The following is a 19,797-nucleotide window of genomic DNA, read 5'->3' as shown; positions in this document are numbered from 1 at the left end:
ATGTAGACCAGGTTAGCCTCGAACTCACAGCGAACTGCCTGCCTCTGCCTCCTGAGTGCTGAGATTAAAGGCATGCACTACCACGCACAGCTCTATTTTTATTTTTAAAGATTTTTTTTTAAATGTATATGAGTGTTTTGCTTGCATGGGAACATGTGCACCAAGCACTTGCAGTTCCCACAGGGGCCAGAAGAGGGCATTAAGTCCCTTGCAACCGGAGTTGTAAGCTACCTTGTGGTTGTTGGGAACTGAACCCAGGTTCTTTGGAAGAGCGACAAACGCTCTAAACCACTGAGCCGCCTCTCCAGCTCTTGATTCATTTGCGAGGCAGGTTCTCACTGTGTAGCCTTAGCTAGCCTGAACTTTATATGTAGACCAGGCTGGCCTTGAACTCATGGAAATCTACCTACCTACCTCTGCCTTCCCAGAGCTGGGATTACAACATGCCTGGCCACTATCACTTTAAAATGTATCTCACCTTGTCTCTCCAGTACCCTGGCTGAAGTGATAGGTCACACAGTCACCTCCATGGCAGGGGATTTTGCAAATGCTAGCGCTTGAGTCAAGGGGATAGCAAGCAGCAGAGGCATGCTGTTTTGTGGGTACGAAAGAGAGCCAGCAAACATGTCGGAGATGGTCTGGGAGCAGTGGCGAGTCCTGCACGTGCTGGAGACACTAGGGAGCTGAGCCTGATCTGGGGGCCCCTACGGTCTCCATTGTAAACGAGGAGTGACCTGGGGAGGCTGGAACCCTTTGGTCTGTTCCCAGCCTCTCTACCCATCCTCGGCGGGCTGACTTTAGACCAGGCTAGCCTTGAACTTGAAGTTATGTAGCAGCACTTCTTTCCCCTCACTGGAATCGCAAGCCAGAGTTCACAAGTGGAGAAAGATGGGCACAGCGGGTCCAGGGTTGTTTTGTCCCTAGGCAGGGAGAGGGGAACATCCCATCTTCATCATCTTCACCCACACATCTTGTGCTGAGGTCCCCTTCCCCCCTCCCCCACCCCTCCCCGATGCTACCTGGAGCAGCCATCACCCTGAGCAACTTCTCCTTTGTTTTCTGCCTGGCTGATCTTTAAATGGGTGCTGCCTGAAATGTCATAGATTAAAGGACCAGGACACACACACCCCCCATGAGACACAACAGCCCTTTGACTCCCCAGATCTTTAGCAGCAGTCAGAGATTTGCTTTGGATAGCACTAAACTTCTCTCAAGAACTATTTAGCCCAAAAGCAATCGGCAAACTATCCCCACCATCCCTGTTCATGTCAGACAAACGTGTGCTTTGGGTCATTAACCAAGAGGGTCTGTGGACATACACAGCCCCGGCCAGAAGGGCAGGGCAAAGGCTTACAAAATGGAGTGGCTAAAGACTTTACCTGTGGCCTCATGAGATGTTTAATCACATTAAAATGCTCGGAGGGTCCAGTGTTGGGGGAAACCTCACTTGTTTTGTGAACTGAAACTTCAAAGCTACTTTTGTTTTTAATGGAAGGTTAGCTGTCATGCAAACGTTGCTGGTCAAACAGTTAATGAAATACACATATCCCGAGGGAACGTTTTGCACACTCCAGTCCTCAAATATGACAAAGCAGCGACACTTGCGAAGTTCCGAGAGTCCATCCCTCCGCTCCCTAGGGGGTGATGGTCTCAGCTCTTGGGGGCTCATGTGTTGTAAATTCTGGAAGCTCGCTTAGCTGCAGTTTGAGCGTCAGGGGGGTCCTCTTCCTCTTCCTCCGTCCGCTTGTGTTTCAAAAACAAGTCAGACTTCAAGAAGCGGCTGTAGCTGTCGTACTTCATGAGATTGAAGATCTAAGGACAGAAGAGAAGATTCTGGTGACTACCGCCAATGCCAGACCATAAATCGCCCTGTCAGATACCCACTGTGGCCCAAACAATGCGCACGCACACGCACACACACATTAATACATGTTAGTGTAGGACCCATGAAATGACTCAGCAAGTAAAAGTGCTTGCCATGCAAGCCTGAAGACCTGAGTTCGAATCCCAGCACCCACAGTAGAAAAAGAGAGAATTGACTTCCAAAAGTTGTCCTCCAACCTCCACACAGACGCCATGGCCTGCACACATCCACGCTGGCACACACGTCACACATGCACACACGGACAATATCAACAATAAGAACACCACCACCACTAGGGGTAGGGCTGTGCTGGACAAGGCAGACTTCCTGCACCTTTTTTGGCCATGGTGTAATAATCTCTGTGGACTCTATAGATTAGAGAATCGCATGTACAAATACATCTTTGTTTTCCATGTAAGTACAGACGCACCCCAGCCTGAGTAATACCAGTGCATCAAATGGCCCTTTAAGAATCTTCTCTGGCTGAGTGTGGTGGCACATGCCTGTGATTCCAGCACTCAGAAGTTCAAGTTCAGCCTCAGCTACATAGTGGGTGTGAGTCCAGACTGAGCTACGTGTGACCTTGTCTCAAAACAAACAAACAAACAAACAAAAACAAATTAAAACAAAGAACTTTTTAAAGCCTAATATTAAGACTCAGTCAAGCAGGTGTCTGTGAGTTCAAGACCAGCCTGGTCTACAGAGCAAGCTCCAGGACAAGCAGGACTGCACAGAGTAAACCTTGTCTCTAAAAACCAAATAGAGACCTCAAACCTATTACCATGCCGAGATGAAGGGAGCGCGTCTGTGCTGCGCACACAGACCACGCAGTCTCCCTTAGGAGAGGCCACAGGACCAGGTCTCAGTTGCAAAGAATTGGAGTGGGCAGCTGGGCAGACCCCCTGCAAGCCAGCTGGGCTGAGGTCACTAGGAATCAGTGATTCGGAGGTACATCCAGGCTGAGGATACAGGATGGAGCCCAGGTCCTTGAAAGCTCAGAGAGTTGCACCTGCCAGCACTACCCATGCTCCAGCAAGGGCTGTCTCCACACAGAAGCCTCCTGTTCTTGGGCCATGCTCCCTGGAGCCCAGATCCACTACTGCTCAGGGTCCCTCAAGAAAGAAAGAAAAGAATGGCACATTCCCTCCTAGTGTAGAGAACCCTCTCTTCATGACGTAGTCCATCTCTATGTCACCGCCTCTGTCTCTGTTGTGTCTCTTTCCTTCAGATCGAAGAGCTACAAGACGCACACCAGGGTGCCTTCCGGTACAGCAGGAGCTCATGTCTGGCTGAGTGAAAAGTTCTAAAATGTCACTCACTCACTGTCAGGCAGGGTTGACAAGTGGGTGGTAAAATCCTGACAGTTTTTTAAAACCTGTTTTCTCCAAACACATAGAGGCCAAGGCCTCGGGACATCTGCTCAGGAGATGGTAGGGTCTTTCCTCCAAGAGGACGGGAGCCTTCCACCCTCCTGTTCCCAGGCGGGCTGTGAGAGAACCAAACCACCCATTTTGCAGAGACCACACCCAGAAAACATTTGGCACATTGAGATGTTTATAAACTGTTCAACCAAAGCCTGCCATTGCGCTACGCCTGCCATTTCCCGGGGCCTGCCAGTCCCCTGGGGCTATTGCCAGCTCACCCAAGCTCTGGTGTAGTCACCTATTTTGTATCAATTTTGTAATCTTAGAGGTGAGTATAACTTGCTAAGGTTTGGACAAATCAATTTTTAAAGAAAAGATAACACCCCAGAAGTTAAAAAAAAACAAAAACAAAAACAGAAGCAGCAGCATGAGGAGGCTGGGGATAAGAGACCCCACTCTCCTCTCTAGACTTCCCACACAATGTGCTAAGCAGGTATCACTACTGAGCATCCTTCATCCTTCAAGTACATGGGCCCCCAAGGGAATCTTACATGCACCCCACCTGACTCAGACTCCACAACAAATGCTCCAGGCCAGCTCCATGAAGGCCTTTCCTGGCATGCAGTCTTGTACCTGGTCACCTCCCCAGGCCCCTGGCATACAGCCCTAGACTCCCCTCTACCTCCCAACCCCCCCCACCCCCACCCCGGTCCCTGGCAAACCCAGCAAACCCGACCAACAGCAATAGCAGGGGTAGGGCCTCTCATCTGCAGCTCTGTGGGTGGAAGAGGAGTATCCTGTTTGCCTTCTGTGCCTGTGAGGCCCAGGCCTCAGAGAGAAGAGAAGGGGGTGTGTTGGGGGTACCCAGGGTATGCAGTGGGGGGGGGGGGGACTGAATCAGGGCTGCTGCCTTGTTTGGGGGTGGCGCCCAAGAGCCAGAGGCTCTGCTTCCCTCTACCAACTCAGCCTCTTGGATGGGAACTCTTTTACTTAAAAAAAAAAAAAAAAAATTAAAAAGTATTTATCACAGGGCGGTGGTGGTACACACCTTCAGTCCCAGCACCCAGGAGGCAGAAGCAGGCAGAGCTCTGTGAGTTCAAGGCCAGCCTGGTCTACAGGGAGAGCTCCAGGACAGCCAAGGCTACACAGAGAACCCCTCTCAAAAAAAAAGCTGGAGAGGTGGCTCAGCAATTAAAAAGCACTTGTTGCTTGTGCAGAGGACCCAGGTTCAACTCCCAGCACCCACACGGTGATTCCACTGTGAGTCACCATCTGTAACTCCAATTCCAGGGAATCAGACGCTTCCTTCTGAGGACACCAGGCTGCACATGGCACTAGACATACACGCATGTAAAACAATAAAATAAATGGATATTTGTGGGCTCGGGGGAGGAGGAATGTGGGTACCGGCACACGTGTACCCATCTTTTAGAACTTGGTTTTCTTCCTCCGCTACAGGGTCAAAGGACCAAACTGAGGTTTGTGTGTCAAGTGCTCTTAACTGCTGAGTTCATTGTCCCTGTCACAAACTATTTAAAGAAGGTGCAGGGCCATTCCCTGTGGTGGGCAGGTGTGAATGCCCAGCTAGCCTCTAAGTCCTCAGGCCATGCCTTCTAGGTGCCTGGTGCTCATCACCTCTAGGTGCTGGAGGGACTAGCAAGCAGCTGTGGGCAGCAGGCCCGGGAAGACTTCATCCTCCTGGATGCCCACAGCCCTGTGGCTCTGCATGGGACCCAGAGCCCAGCTTCCCGCTGCTATTGGCAAAGGCCTCCTGGCAGGGACATAAGTGTGTGTTTCCACCATAGAGTCCCTCATGGGCGACAGAGAGCATGCAGAAGTTGACGACAAATCCTTCCCAAGCTACTGACCACGGGCTCTCACAGGACAAATGGCCATGGAGGAGCCTAGCATATGTTTCCCGTGTGTTCAGCAGACATTGAGGCGGGGCCCCGATATTGCTGAGAGGTCTGTGGCCACACACCCCAGGCAGCTGATAAAGCATCTCCCATGAAACTATCACAAGGCCCTAGGGGACTGCGGTTTCACAGAGGAGGGAAACAGGCCCTTGGGGGCTTGTGTTCTGCCGGATGGTAAGGGCTGCTCCCAGCTCTGTCTGGCACAGTGTGACAGACAAACAGCTTTCCCTCATGGTTCTGGAGGCCAGAATCAGCTGGCTGACTTCTTTCAAGGCATCTCTCTGTGTCGCATGGCCATCCTCTACATGTGTCTTATAGGAACGCACATCAGGGGCCACCAAGATGGCCCGGCAGGGAGGGAGCTTGCCATGAGAGCCTGGTAACTAGAGCTGGATTTCCAGAAGTCAAACAAACATGGAAGGAGAGAAACAACTCCTCAAAGTTGTCCTCTGGTCTCTACGCACATGAGCGCGCACGCGCGCATGCGCGCGCACACACACACACCACTTAAAAACAAAACAAACAAAAACCACTTGTCACTTTGGACCAGGGTCCACCCATATGACCTTATTTAACGTGATTATCCTTTCTAAGGCCCTGCCTCACAATCTGGAGGCCAGTAAGTTAGGATTTCAATACGTGAAGTGGGGCAGGAGAAGGAGGGCACAATTCAGCCCCTAACTGTGAGCAAGAGACAGAAGGGAGGCTGAGGCTGACAGGGCCATCTCCCCGCCCCATGCACCAAACCACCCATATGACACGTGTGCGGCAGAACACTATGCAGTCATTAAAAACGAGGTCTGGGGGCCAGCAAGATGTTTCAGACGGTAAAGATGGTGGCCACCCAAGCCTGGTGACCTGGGGACAGGTTTGCTCCCTGGCCCTGCAAGCTGCCCTGATTCTCATGCATGTGCCATGGCACTTGTGCTCCATGCCCCTCAAATAAAGAAGTAAATGTTAAAAAAAAAAAAAAAGAAGAAGAAGAAGAATTTAAAAAGAGGCAGGAAGATCACAAGTTCAAGACCAGCCTGGGCCACACAGGCATGCTCCAAGTCAGGATTTTACCACATGAGAAAAGAGAGGGTGGGGGGAGGGAGAATATATAAGATTTGCAAAGAGTTGAATATGGAAACTTGCCCATAAACATTAAGTGACTGAATATTTAATTTCAAAAATGTACTGAATTTTAAGCAATGATGCCAAATATGTTAGTGGGGAAGGAATAGTCGTAAAGGTTAGAAACAGCTTGGACAGTGTTTTCAAAACACTGAGAACCTCACCAAGAACCTCAAAACATGAATTTGTTTTTAAACAGATCTGGTGATGTCTCTCAAGCTGAAATCACCCTACAGGATAGGGGACCCCCGATCCAAAGACAATTGTTTTTCTCCAAAGAGGATAGGACACACAGAGAGACCTAGAAAGAAGGAAGCCATCTGAGAAGAGTGACAGACAGGAATGGCACGGCCACAGCCTGCAAAAAACTGACCAGAAGCTGCAGCTAAGGCGAGTTGTTCTTCCAGACCCTTCATCAGGAAGCCAGACCCTTCCCACAGCTGGTTTCAGATTCCCAGTCTCCTTTGCTGTTTGAAAACACATGAGACTGACTGACCAGGAAACCACTAAAACAGATACACAGACATGAGCTACCTTCCGGTCCTGAAGGCCTGAAGTTCAAGGTCAAGACATTAGTGAGCCTCAACTCAGGAAGAGATGAGCTAGCCCTAGGACCTTAGTTGGTCCTCTGACAGGCAAGCCAACACCACCAGCACCTGACCCTGACCTAAACAATGCGGTGGAAATCTTAGGCATCTGCAGAGAAGAGGAGAAAATGGGAACAGCTCAGGCAGGGGTAGGAAGAGGCTGAGGTGGCCAGGAAAGCCTCTGAGCACAAAGATGATTTGACTCCAGTGGGCGGCAAGGCAGAAAAATCCTAAGTAGGCAGCTGGGCTGCTTCCCAAGTTTTTTGTGGGGTTTTTTGTTTTGTTTTGTTGTGTTGTTGTTGTTGTTTTGTTTTGTTTTGTTTGCCAGAACAGATGTGGCTTAGCAAGGCCCCTGGTTTGCAGGCCCCACATCTGCATGCCTGCACCATAAACTGTTTAGCCGGTTGCTTGGGATCCCCTGCTGTGGACTGGGAGGAAAGAGCGATGGGCGCCCGCCCTATGCCTGCACAACAGCACCCTGTGCCTTGCCGTCCAGTACAGGGTCCCTGCATCACCTAGACACCCTCACATCCTCAAATCCCAGATGGATCTGAAAAGGCAAAACAAAACAAACAAACAAACAACAAACCCTTCCAGTGCCCATCAGGCTTGCCTAGGGACAGACCCCCCTCCACCTGAAGCACTCAGACTCTGAACGATGGCCACTCCAAGTTAACCCACTGCCTCCGCCCACTGCATTTTGAGTCTGATAACTATTTGATCACCCAGAAACAAGTACATGAGAGGAGCTAAATGAAATACCCACCCACCCATCCACCCCCCCACCCTTTTTTTTTTCTGGGTTACTTCAACCCGCTTAATGAGGAAAACTTGTTAGTCCTTCAATGTAGCACAGAGTTTGCTAACGGGATTTCTGACTTGTCATTCTAAAACACACACACACACCCCCTGCAGCCCCCTTTCCTTGCACCTAGATGGCAGAACTGACCTGTATCTGTGTGAATAGAGGGGGAGGAAGCCGCTTCCTGCATCTCTCACGTGCCCACCCTATGAGCTGGAGACCCTTCTCCCTCTTCTGAAGCAGCAGGCAGGGTGCACCCAGGAGGTCTGAGGGTAGCTGGCCGACAGCGGAGGGTAGTGCCAGACAGAGACTGCAGACCCCTTAAGCATGAGTAGGCCACCATGAAGGTTTTGTCACTCTGGAAAGCACGTCTAGTTTGTAGACAGGACTGCTAGGCATGGTGAATGTGTCAAGGGCGGGATCAGAACTCCAAGGAGGCCGGAAACGGAGTCAGAGAGAGCCCCTGCGTAGGGCAAAATATGCTCCCTCAGTGTGGGCTAGCCAGGCTTCCCTGGAGTCTGTGAAACTCGAATTCAAACTTCAGTGGCATGTTATGCATGTCTGCCATGACATGACATGAGCTCAGTGCTTTTCTGGCACATATCCATATGCCTTCCCAGCCCGTGCGCCGTCTGAAAGTCCAGCAGGTCACACCCTTCATGTCCCATCCTGCCGAAGCTGCCTGATCATACAGATGTGAGGAGACCCTTTCCATTGGAACAAAAGTTTAGCCCCCACTAACTTGTCTCAGCAGGGCCACACTAAGAAACAGAAGCCATGTGGGGTCTGAGGCAGGAAGTGGCTCTGAGCCCCTATTTCCCCCTCCTAATGCCAAGAGCCAGTCTACCACACACAGAGCCCATACTTGGTTCCTTCCTCTGATGAGGAAGGCCATTCAGTTGTGTTTGACCCTTGCCTAGACACTGGCACTGCCCAGGATGAGGGCGTCCTGGCACATGCCTGTTCTGTAGTAGGTTCCTTTGGGAAAAGCACGTTACGCTCTCCTGAGGTGCAGCACAGAGTCTCCATATTACATGTGGGGAAGCAGAAGCCACACTAAGAAACAGAACCCGTGTGGAGTCTGAGGCAGGAAGGAGCTCTGAGCCCCTACTTCCCCCTCCTGATGCCAAGAGCCAGTCTACCACACAGTGTTCAAGACCATGATTCTGGGCCCAATGTCCAGGAAGTGGTGGGCTGAGACAGGGATGGGGAGGAGGGCTGGCACTCAGGCCATGGATAGGAAGCCAAGGCCAACAGTTGGTCCTCTAGTGATAGGGGTGGCTCTGAGCCGAGTCATCTGCTCTTGCTAAGCCCACCTAGGAAAGGGCGGGATCAAGTGGCCCAGCTTACAGGCTCAAACCTACTAGTGCAACTCACCTGCCTGGTTAAAAAGCTAAATTTCAGCTGGGCTTGGTGGCACACACCTGTAATCCCAGCACCCCGGGAGGCAGAGGCAGGTGGATCTCTGAGTTTAAGGACAGCCTGATCAGCAGCCAAGGCTGTCTTGAAAAACAAAACAAACAAACAAATTTCAAAATCCCTCATTTAAACTGGTACCGTAGCCCCAGTATCCAACAATCTCCCACTGAGTAGAGACACTGACCTTCATAACACACAGCCAACACCCGCCTCAGAACCTTTACACTGTTCTCTCAGAATACCCTGGCTCCCAGGTCTCTTCTTCCAGCATTTGCTGTCTTCCAGGGCTCTGGCCTCTATAGGAACCAAGAGACGCCCAGGAGCCCCTCCTGGCTGCTCTAAGCCCATCTCTTGGCTATTCTGTTTACTTCTTAGTGTTTGTCTTCGTCCTTGTGGATGGGCAAGGGCTGGTTTCCTTGAAGGACGTAGCATACTCACTGGAGAAACCAAGTGACTGACAGGGAGCCACCTTCCCTCCTGCTTCTGTTTTCCTTATTGCTCCCCGTGCCGTTCAGCCTCCGACTCTAGACCACGGTGCCCAAGAGACGCACACAGTCCAACCGCAACCTCTCCCGATTAGTCACCAGCTGGGCATACAGACGACCCAAACTTATGAATTAAACCAGGAACTCATCTCTCCCTTTATTCCACGGAGTGTGGGTGGGGTTCCCAGAGAAGAGTGATAAGCCCCCAATTTCTCCTGCTTTTGCTAAAATGCTTCCTAACGTGCACAGTGCATTCTTCACACAACCTACTGACTACTGCTCACTTTTGTTAGGTTCTCCGGATAAAATTACCACCCTGTAGTACAGAGAAGCCCGCACTGCAGTGTGTGGGAACATAGGCCCCACGTGTTTCAGCCCCAGATCACTGTGCTGTGGTTAATTTTCAGTCCTGTTGTCTGCCTCCTCCCTGGCTGTGAAGTGTTGCTTTCTGCCGTCTAGCCCCGGCCAGTACTTTACGTCAAATCTGTTCTGAACTAAGGCACCTGTTGGACCCGTGTGTCATCAAGATTTAGCAGGACCTGAGTAAAGAACCCAAGGGTCTCTTTTAAGGGTGTAGGGTTGTGGGGCCATCTAATCCGAGCTCAGTGGTGTCGGCTGCGCTTTCAGCTCTAGTTCTGTCCCACAAAAGCCGTGCTGACCCACCCGCTTCCCCTAGAGCCGCAGAATAAGGCCGCACTGTGAGTGGCTGGGCTGCTTAAAACTTCTCTGGTGCTGGTGGTTGAAAACAGAAGTTGGCAGCAAGTTAGCAGCCTCTTCAGGTGGGCCTACCTTAAGCCACAAGGTGGCCACGGTAAAGCTGGGGCTGTGAATGGAGCTTAGTGAGACCTTGGGCCTTAGAACTGGGGAGATGATTGCCAAACAAGCATTGAGGACCTGAGTTCCAATTCCCAGCACCCACGTACACATTTGGCCTGGTGACACATGTCTGTAATCCCAGCACTGGAGAAGTGAAAACATGGGGACCCCTGGCCACCAGTCTAGTCAAACCCGTTAGCTCTAGGCCAGTGAGACTCTGTTAAAAATTAAAGTGGGAAGGAATTGAGGAAGAGACTCAGTGTTGACTTTTGGCCTCTACATCACACACACACACACACCCCCCAAAAAGTAAATAAATAAATAAATAAATAAATAAATAAATAAATAAACTTTAAAAAAATCTTGGTTACCATCATGTTTCCTTCTAATTTGACTTCCCTCATTTAAGAAAGCAAAGTCCTGGCACACGCCTTTAATCCCAGCACTTGGGAGGCAGAGGCAGGCAGATCTCTGTGAGTTCGAGGCCAGCCTGGTCTACAAAGTGACTCCAGGACAGTCAAGGCTACACAGACAGACCCTGCCTCAAAAAAACTAAAAAAAAAAAAAAAAAAGCAGGTCCTCAGGAGCAAAGACTACAGGTGACGCTGAGCCCCTTTGTGTCTCAGGCCCCTGACAGAGATTTGCAACATGAAGCAAAACCCAGGTGCCTTCTTCACTTCCTCCACCTCCGAGAAACCAGCAAATACTGCACAAGCAGACCATGCAGTTATCCACCGGAAAACAAAAGCTCAATGTGTACCAAGTTTTCCTTTCCTGCCACGATCCCCTAAGAAATATAATGTAAGTACAGATATGGTACTACGTCAGATCAGGTAAGGTCACCACAGAGGAGTTAACCCTTGTGGGAAGAGGTGTAGATCACACGCCATCTCACACTGCTTGTCAGGATGATCTCCAGCACGTGGTGTGGGTATCAAAGGGCCTTCTGCAGCCAGTCTCCAGGGATACCGAGGGATGGGGTGGCTGCAGCGTTTTCTCCTCCATACCTTAGGAGAACAGTCTCTCTCTCTCTCTCTCTCTCTCTCTCTCTCTCTCTCTCTCTCTCTCGTAAACAGTGAGTGCTTCACAACAGGATATAAAAGCACTTCCTTTACAGTCAAACCCTGAACCGCATCGGTGATGCCTGTGGGCCACACATGTTATTTATAGAACGTGAAAGATGGGCAGCCAGAGACGGGATGTCGCTCAGCGGCTATCTCCAGGTGAAGTCGGGAAGGAGTGCCTTCGGTATAGCTTGCTTCCCAAGTGCCTTTTACTATCAGGTGGATGAAAAGTGTTTTTAAAACTTTTGCCACTTAGCCAGCTGTAGTGTGGCACACGCCTGTACCCCCAGCATTTGGGAGGCAGAGGAATGAAGTTTGAGGTCAGACTCTATCTCAGAATGAAAACTATATTGTCACTCAAAAAACAAAAACAACAACAACAACAAAAATCATCCTTTCTGTGCCAACAAGCACCCCTAGCAGACACTTGTCTGGGCTAAGTGCGACTCACAGTAGCTGTGGGGTCTTTGGCACTGCATGCAGGCCAGTGTGTGGAGTCCCGCCAGGCTCCCTCATCTCATTGCCACCTGGCCTCTGTAACCCCATAAAGCAACTGCCTAAGTTCACATGAGCCCCATCTTCCCACTGTCCCAGGTTATCACGGGCCTCTGCCAAGCTGAGAGAAGCTGCCCTTGAGCAGGAAGACGGGTGAAGGCTATGAGGGGTACAGAGCGGCCATGGTTTTTCTAGTGGCCATAACTAAGAAGCCACAACAACTCCTTGAGTCTTGTTTCTGTAGTCAACAAGACGAGGAGATGAATCGATGAGCGAGTAGGTGAGAATTCATGCCGGGGAGACAGCCGCTCTCTGGAGAGCTCAGCAGCCAAGGCCACGGCCGCTGCAGAGAACCCAGAACCTAGTGGCCAGCAGAGCTCTCAATACCGGATGTTCTTTGGAGCACCCAAGGGCATCTTTTAGAAGATCTTGAGGGCCCGAATGGACAGATGTTCCCACGTGGCTACCGTCACAAGAACTGTCTTTCCCTTTTTTTTTCCTCTCTCTCCCAAATCTATGCCCATCGCTCAGAGCCACTCCTGCAGAGGGCCCTGGATAAGTCTCCCCAAAGACGCAGCCGGGGTTCCCTCCACACCGGAAGTTTGTTCTGAACTGACATGGGATCAGCCCTCGCCACTGTGTCAGCTGGAAACTGGTCTCAAAGTCCTTCTGCTTGTGCTTCTTCTGCCTGGGCAGTTTCATTTTTTTATGAGGCGATGAGCAAAGATGGAGCCTCTCGAATGCTGGGATAATCCTCTAACCCAGCGCTTCTCAATCTTCCTTACGCTGCGACCCTTTACCACAGCTTCCTCATGCTGTGCTGACCCCCAGCCATAAAATTATCTCACTGCTACTTCCTAACTGTAATCTTGCTACTGTTATGAATTATAATGTAAATATCTTGATATGCAGGGTATCTGAGATGGGATCCCTTCGGCCCACAGGTTGAGAACTGTTGCACTAGGCTCTGCGCACCAGGTGATCAGAAAGCCCCTCCCCCCAAAAGCGAAAGCTCAGCCAACACCCAGAGAGCAGTGTGGAGCCTCAGACCTGCAAAACTAGCCTTCCCTGAGACCATGGGGAAGTGGTCCCACGCCACGTGTGACCTACAGTTCTGAACAGTTAACCCTGGGAGTGCGACCCACCACCGGGTGTAACACACCCTCCATGTGACTGTCTTATTCACTGTGTCCTCCTAAGGGCAGACAGTGAGGTTTGGGTATTTGTGCAAACACAGTTGCAGGTCCCCTGCTACTTTGACTTCTCGTGGCTGCTTCCAGAATCTTTTCCCTCTACCTTCAACAGCAGCTGTTCTATGTTCTGGTTGGGTCCCTTAAGCCTCAATCTGCCTTCCCAGCAGAGATGCAAGCTGGACCCGGAGTGGATCTCCCAATTTTATAGCAGAGCACAGACGTGCACACACGTTTATAAAGTCAGGTCTGAGTTTCAGGCCACATCCTTTTCATCTGAATTTACCGAATATTCCTCATAAAAAAATTCTGCCAGAAGGCTTAAGATTTACCTCTTTAACATGTCCACTTTTAAACTTACCTCTTCTGGTTCTAAGTGGAATATATTACAAGTTTTTCACTTTGTTGTTATGACTGAGAAGCCACATTATAAATGTACTTACAGCTCTGGGCCACCAGCAGTAAGGGAGTTGTTCTATCATTTGCAAAAAAAAAAAAAAAACAAACCAGCCTTAGATTCCCTGTCACTGTTCCCAGGCATTCCTAACTGTCCCTCCCTTCAGTGATTGCCACATCTCTGTAACCTGTGTTCGTCAGACAGACCCAACATCCCATCCCATCACAGTGGAAGTGGCTGAGAGCCATAATGGTTCAAATGCTGCAGAGAGCAAGTGAACACGGTCCAAATTCAGAACCTGGGGTTCCCCGACCTTCACCAATGGGTGCTCCTCAGTCACTTCGGCCTGCACAGCAGGATGAGGTATTTCCTGGGGAATGTGGCATTTCCCTGAAGAATTCTCCCGGGCCTGGAGTGAACATAGTTAGCTTTTCAGATCACGACCCAGGCAAGGAGGTCACATTACCTGGTCCTGGAGCTTCTGGAACATCAGAGGGTGCGGTTCTTCCAGAATCTTTTCACTGAGCCGAGACTGCCCCTCCACGTTGACTTGTGAAGACGCCTTATTGGACAGGAAGGTCATGTAGATCTCCTTCGCCTTTTCCTGCATCTGCAGGCAACAGGAGCAGGACTATTAGCTTCCGGAACAGCCTGAAACCAGCTCCACCCTCCAGCCAGCCCTGGAAGAGCTTCAGCTGGGAGCCATCGCTGCCTTCAGAGCCAGGCCCTGCCAAGAAGGGCCACAGCAGCCTGCCCCACACCTAATAACGCATCTGAGGCCAAGTCTCCTGAAACAGAAGCGCCACACTGATCACTTAGAAACAATGAAAATGGCACTCCAGCACGACTCGGGATCATCCTGTGAGCCCTCCAAATCCAGAGCTCGTGGGAGCGTTGCTTGGTCCTGAGGCGGAATGAAACTCACTGGTCAAAGTCGCAACCTGAGTGAACCTTGGAGCTGTAGAGCTGCATGAAGGCAAGCAGACCCCAGACACGGGAGGCTGCATATGGTACAGCCTTGTGCGCGCGGGGACACGGGACATCTTAACCACCAGGGGCTTCACTCAGTGTGCACACACATCTCTCCCAACAGTGCACCTAGGGACCTAGACCCCCCTAAGACCTCCCATTGAGTGACACAAACCCACTCCAAACAATGGGATAAACCTCTCCCTCCCTTAACAGCCACCAAACACTATCCCAGTTTCCATTCAATCACACTCCAGTCAGAACCAGGTACACCCGGTAGGGGCCAATCTGACCTGCTCTAGTTTCAGGCGGATGAGCAACAAGGCAAACCGTGTCCTCTAAGTGAATTTTTAGGGGGAATCTCTCGATTTACCACCTTATGCCTATGTACAACGGAGTGTGCGTGTGGTTCAAATCAGATGCATTACAGGAAAGGAAGTTATATCTTAGACATGTCAATCAAAATAGAGACTCACTCATGGCCTAGCCTTAACCAGCCCCTCCTACCTCAAGACCCCATCAAAGTAGTCCCAGGCAATAACCTGGGGCCCCAGGATACACTCTCACTCATGTGGCCTGCTGTCACTCATTTTGAGGTTTTTGGGTTGTTTTTTTGTTTTGTTTTTTGGTTTTGGGTTTTTTTTTTTTTGGTTTTGTGTGTGTGTGTGTGTGTGTGTGTGTGTGTGTGTGTGTGTGTGTAGAAGAATGTTAATTGAGAACATGGCTGCTCTGGCAAGAGATCACGTCCAAAGACCTTCTAGGTCTATGAGATCCAGCTGACAGGAGAGCTCATCCAAAGATCTTCTAGGGCTGGAGAGATGGCTCAGAGGTTAAGAGCACCATCTGTTCTTCCGAAGGTCCCAAGTTCAATTCCCAGCAACCACGTGGTGGCTTACAACCATCTGTAATGAGATCTGGTGCCTTTTTGTGGTGGGCAGGCACTGTATAAATAATAAATAAATCTAAAAAAACAAAAACAAAAACAAAACAAAGATCTTCTAGGTCTGTGTGATCTGGCTGGGATACAAACATGCCTTTAATCCAGGAGATAGAGGCAAACAGGTCTGAGTTGAAGGCAAGCCTGGTATAGAGCAAGTTTTAGGTAAAGAAAAGCTTAGGTCCAGGTGTGGTGATACATGCCTTTAATCCCAAACAATGAAGGTAAAATTAGTTCATAGAAGGAAGCACCTATATTTGAAAATGATGTCTGAGTGAGTGGCAGAAAAGGTGAGGAATCGGAGATTTGACAGACTAGGATATGCCCAACTCTCACGAGAAGAGAAAGAAAAGGGAAGCTAGTTAAGAGGCAGTTTTACAGAGAGAGAGAGAGAGAGGAGGCAGTTTTATCAGGACAGTAATAGAGACATGGGTTGCAGAGAGAGAGAGAGAGAACTCAGATGAAGACAGAACAAGCCAGAAAATGAGAAGAAGCCAGAAGATTAGAGCAGATTGCTGAGTTAATTTGAAGCCAAACAGAGCAATTCTGGGCTAAGAGAGAAGCCAGATTAAATAAGTCAGCTGGGAGAAGAGTTTGAGCCAGGACAGCAGAGTTGAACCAGGCAGCCCAGAGCTCAGAAAGAACAAGTAAGGGTGAGCGTCTTAAGCAGTAAGTCTAAAAAGCTGAAAACATTCTAGGCCTAGGTTAGATTGTATGGAGGCTAGAAGCTTCCAGGACTAGGCCTCTAGCAGAAGGAGGCAGTAAGACTCCCAAGACAATTGATCCAGGAAAATAAAAGTTACTTTTACATTTTTTTGTTTGTTTGTTTGTTTTTGAGAAAGGGTTTCTCTATATAGTCTTGGCTGTCCTGGACTCACTCTGTAGACCAGGCTGGCCTTGAACTCAGAGATCTGCCCGCCTCTGCCTCCCTGAGTGCTGGGATGAAAGGCGTGCGCCACCATGCCCAGCCTCTGTTGTCACTCTTGATAGCGAATTTCTTTTCAGCTGTACTATGGCTTTGTTGCTGGATAGCTTCCTTGGTACTCTGCAGTTTCTGTGTATCTTTATTTCAGTTCCTTGACTAAGAACCCAGAAACACCTGGACCAGACTCTGACCGTGGGTGACAGGCATGATGGGCACGGAGATTTTTCTTTTTAGTGTTAAAAGTATTTGGGGCCCAGTAAGTGGCAGCGTCTGTACAGCACTGTGAATACAGTCAGTGCCATGGAGACACCGTAAAGGAAGTTTTCATTATGTGTGTCTCGCCAGGACAAATGAAGTCCCACGGAGCCACACATACATACATGCATGAGTTACTGCCAGCCCCTGCTATGGTGTGGACACACCTAGGCCTGTTTCCCCTCCCTTAATCTTTTGGTCTTTTCTCCTGTTAATGCTGGTTTCCTGGTGAGGACCAGGGCCAAGACGGGTGACACCAGGACTGTCTGACTCCAAACTTCAATCCTACTCAGGTCCCACAAGGCCCACTGAGCGCCCCAGGGTAAATGGCTTATCAGTCTTCCAAAGGAGGAGGAAGTTTGGCTTTGAGTGACCACGCATTCCATGTAAGTAAGGCACTGTACACCCAGAAGTCCCCAGTGCAGCGCCACTGGGGGGCATGGAGGTATCTTGGAGACAGGGCTGACAAGATGCTCGCTCATTTGTACTCTCACTGCACTGAGAACCATGGCAGAACCGTGGCATGCCCGGATGGCAGGAGCCAACTCACGCCGTCTTCAAAGTTGCTGTGGACAGGGCTGCAGACTCAGCACTCTCCACCAGAAAGAACCTCCCTCCCTTTTCTTGAGGAGGATGGAGACATCTGTGCACCTGCCTCCCCTGCAGCAGAGCTAGCTCCTGTGTGAACCTCAAGTCTCAAGCCTCATCGGACCTCACAGTGCAAGGCAACGGAGAGATGCCTTTGACATGCAGCATACAACTGTGCTTTGCAGAGATAGGAGAGGTCAGGAGGCCCCAGGAAAACACTTTTCTCCCAGAGAGGCCCTCAGCCTCCGAGGGTGCTTGCAGAGCTTGGCCGAGGGAACACCCGGCTCTGAAAAACTTCTGGTCTTATGAAAATCTGTGGAAGTTTTCAATTAGCCATGCTCAAAAATAGAAGAAAATGAGCTTGCTTCATGCCAGAGACTAGAGAGAAAAAGAGCCAGTGAGGCTGAGGCCTGACTATATCTCTGCTGACACAGGAATGGGGCCCAGTGGGGATCTGCACTCAAAGCCATGTGGCTGTTCTTTCTGACTACAGGGACAATTAATTAATGTCAAACTCAAAGACACGGGAGCCTCTTAAGATAAATATGACTATTCCTAGGATAGGTCTGGAGACTATCATGAACAGCAGTTTGGAACTTCGTGTCTCTCAAAGACCCACCGGCTCCACAGAGCCATACGCCTCGCCCATCTCCCCCCATTCTGTCAGAAGGGAACATTTTCTGGAAACCCACTTCCTGTTTTAAAGTTACTTCATGAAGGCAGAATTTCAGTTGGCCAGATGAGCAGGCTGCATGCAGAAGAGTGTGGGCCTGCCCCTCCCCAAGACATCTGCACGCAGCCCACGAATGCTCTACTGTGCATGTATGCACACACACACACATGGCCCACGTGATTTCAGGCTCTCTGGAATGGCTCTGAAAATGAGACATACAAGTGAGCAGCTTGAGGCTCCAATGTGTGTGTGTGTGGGGGGGGGGGGGGTGAGGGGGTGGCCCATGGGAAAGGAAGCAGGTGCCAGGGCTGCAGGTGTCCAAACCTGGCTCTCAGCCAACCGTCTCGCACCAGCTGCCCTTCCCCAGCCTCTGAGAAGACGGTGAGTCCCTGTGCTGACCCAGCGGGCGCGAAGGGAATGAGTGAGCAGCAGAGTTTATCTGGGCTAGGATAGGAAGTGTGATCGAAAAAGGAAACCCTGAGACTGCTGACCACAGGCCAGTCACGGGAAGGCCTGGTGTCCAGGCTGAGAACACTGAACAAAAAAAAGAAGAACTGGTCCCTTGAGCTATTCTGGTAGATTTTTCCAGACTTTTGTTAACCCTGTTCCAGCCACTGGAGGAATCAGAATAGAATGGCTCCCTTGGCAGAGTCAGTTCTAGGTGTGTGAAGACGCTACCAGACACGTCCAGCCAGCCACTGCCTACGTCACGGCCCTCCCTTCCCTGACAAAGACAGATAGCTACATCCAGTCTCTGACACCTTGGGTGAGCTCCTTCCAGACACAAGGCCGGGCCTTTCCTTCTGGTACACTACCTGGTTTGCACCAACACGGGGTAGGAAACCCTACTTCCCAACAATGGAGGTTTAAGAGAAGCGAATTCACTTCACTCATAACCCCGGACATCCATCTGGCCAGAACAGCAAAGCAATTAGTTGTCCAGCACTCAGGAGGGCGTGGTGAGGCCCCTTCTCCCTGACTTAGGCCACGTGCTGATGTTCTGCCACCACAGAAGCATTTAGCTCACTTCCCCATGGCAAACAGCTTCCTCACTGCCAACTCCTAAGACACCTCTCGGGAAAAGAGTCCCCTGGGAGTTCCTCCCACACACTCTCCTTTCTACCCTCTCGCCAGAATCCTACCATGTTGCCTAGGGGCTCCTGGGTGCTAAGCCCCTGAAGGGGTCGCTGGGTGCCTGCCTCTCTGGTTCCAGTCCTGAGTGCCATGCCTGCCTTCTTCCTTCACCCTGCTCCCTCAGCAGAGCCCTATTCTCTCAGGAGTCTCGGGTTCTGTCTTACTCCCTTACTGTGCCCTCTTAGCCTCTCCCTAAATTTGAGTCCTGCCCTGGATGCTGTAACCATATGCTCCACCATGCAGCCCAACAGCCTCCCAAGCCATTGCCCCATGAGTTAACTGACTGCTGGCAACACAGGTAGGGAGCCCCAGAGACACTACGAGAAGGGAAGGTCACCTCCTGGCCAGGGCTCCTCTAGGAAGGCGGAGCTTCGAGTCCCTGTGACACCTCTTCATCTGGCCCACACCCTGCCTGCTGCATGCCTGACTCTGGAACACATCTCCCATCAACCACTGCTCTCCATCTTGCTCCTCCACTGGAGGTGGACCCAAGAGAGAACACATTAAAATAGGATTGCGTATGGACTTCATTCATATTTGGTTCATAAAGGGAATAGAACAGGGACAGGGCAAATAAAGTGAAGGGGACGGTGAGAAAGCTCAGCAGGCAAAGGCACTCGTTACCAAGCCTGGTGACCTGGGTTTGACACCACCACGACCCACAGGGTGGAAGGAGAGAACTGTCTTCTACAAGCTGTCCTCTGACCGCCACACTGCACTGAAATGAATGTAACTTTAAAAGTTTTAAATGGCAGAGCACGGCAGCACACATCTATAATCCCAGCACTCAGGGAGGCAGAG

General features: G+C 50.5%; 1 protein-coding gene across 4 annotated transcripts in view; it reads right to left on the bottom strand.

Annotated features, from left to right (window-relative positions):
- Positions 1-1,380: 1,380 nt before the first annotated feature.
- Positions 1,381-19,797, bottom strand: part of RGS10 (regulator of G protein signaling 10) — a 42,374-nt gene continuing 23,957 nt past the window's right edge. For 3 of the 4 annotated variants that reach the window (XM_084764525.1, XM_084764524.1, XM_084764526.1), the window contains exons 4-5: positions 13,982-14,125; positions 1,381-1,812 (exon numbers count right to left, since the gene is read on the bottom strand). In XM_084764525.1, coding sequence (XP_084620651.1) covers positions 1,666-1,812; positions 13,982-14,125 — 291 coding nt within the window. In that variant the 3' untranslated portion in view covers positions 1,381-1,665. Of the gene's footprint in view, positions 1,813-13,561; positions 13,594-13,981; positions 14,126-19,797 lie in introns of all 4 variants that reach the window. The other variant, XM_084764527.1, reaches the window with a different exon arrangement.

This window comes from Acomys minous, assembly GCF_964271855.1.
Source record: "Acomys minous genome assembly, chromosome: 2".
NCBI lineage: Eukaryota > Metazoa > Chordata > Mammalia > Rodentia > Muridae > Acomys > Acomys minous.
Note: the sequence above shows the minus strand (reverse complement) of the source record. Positions and strands in the feature narration are given on the sequence as shown.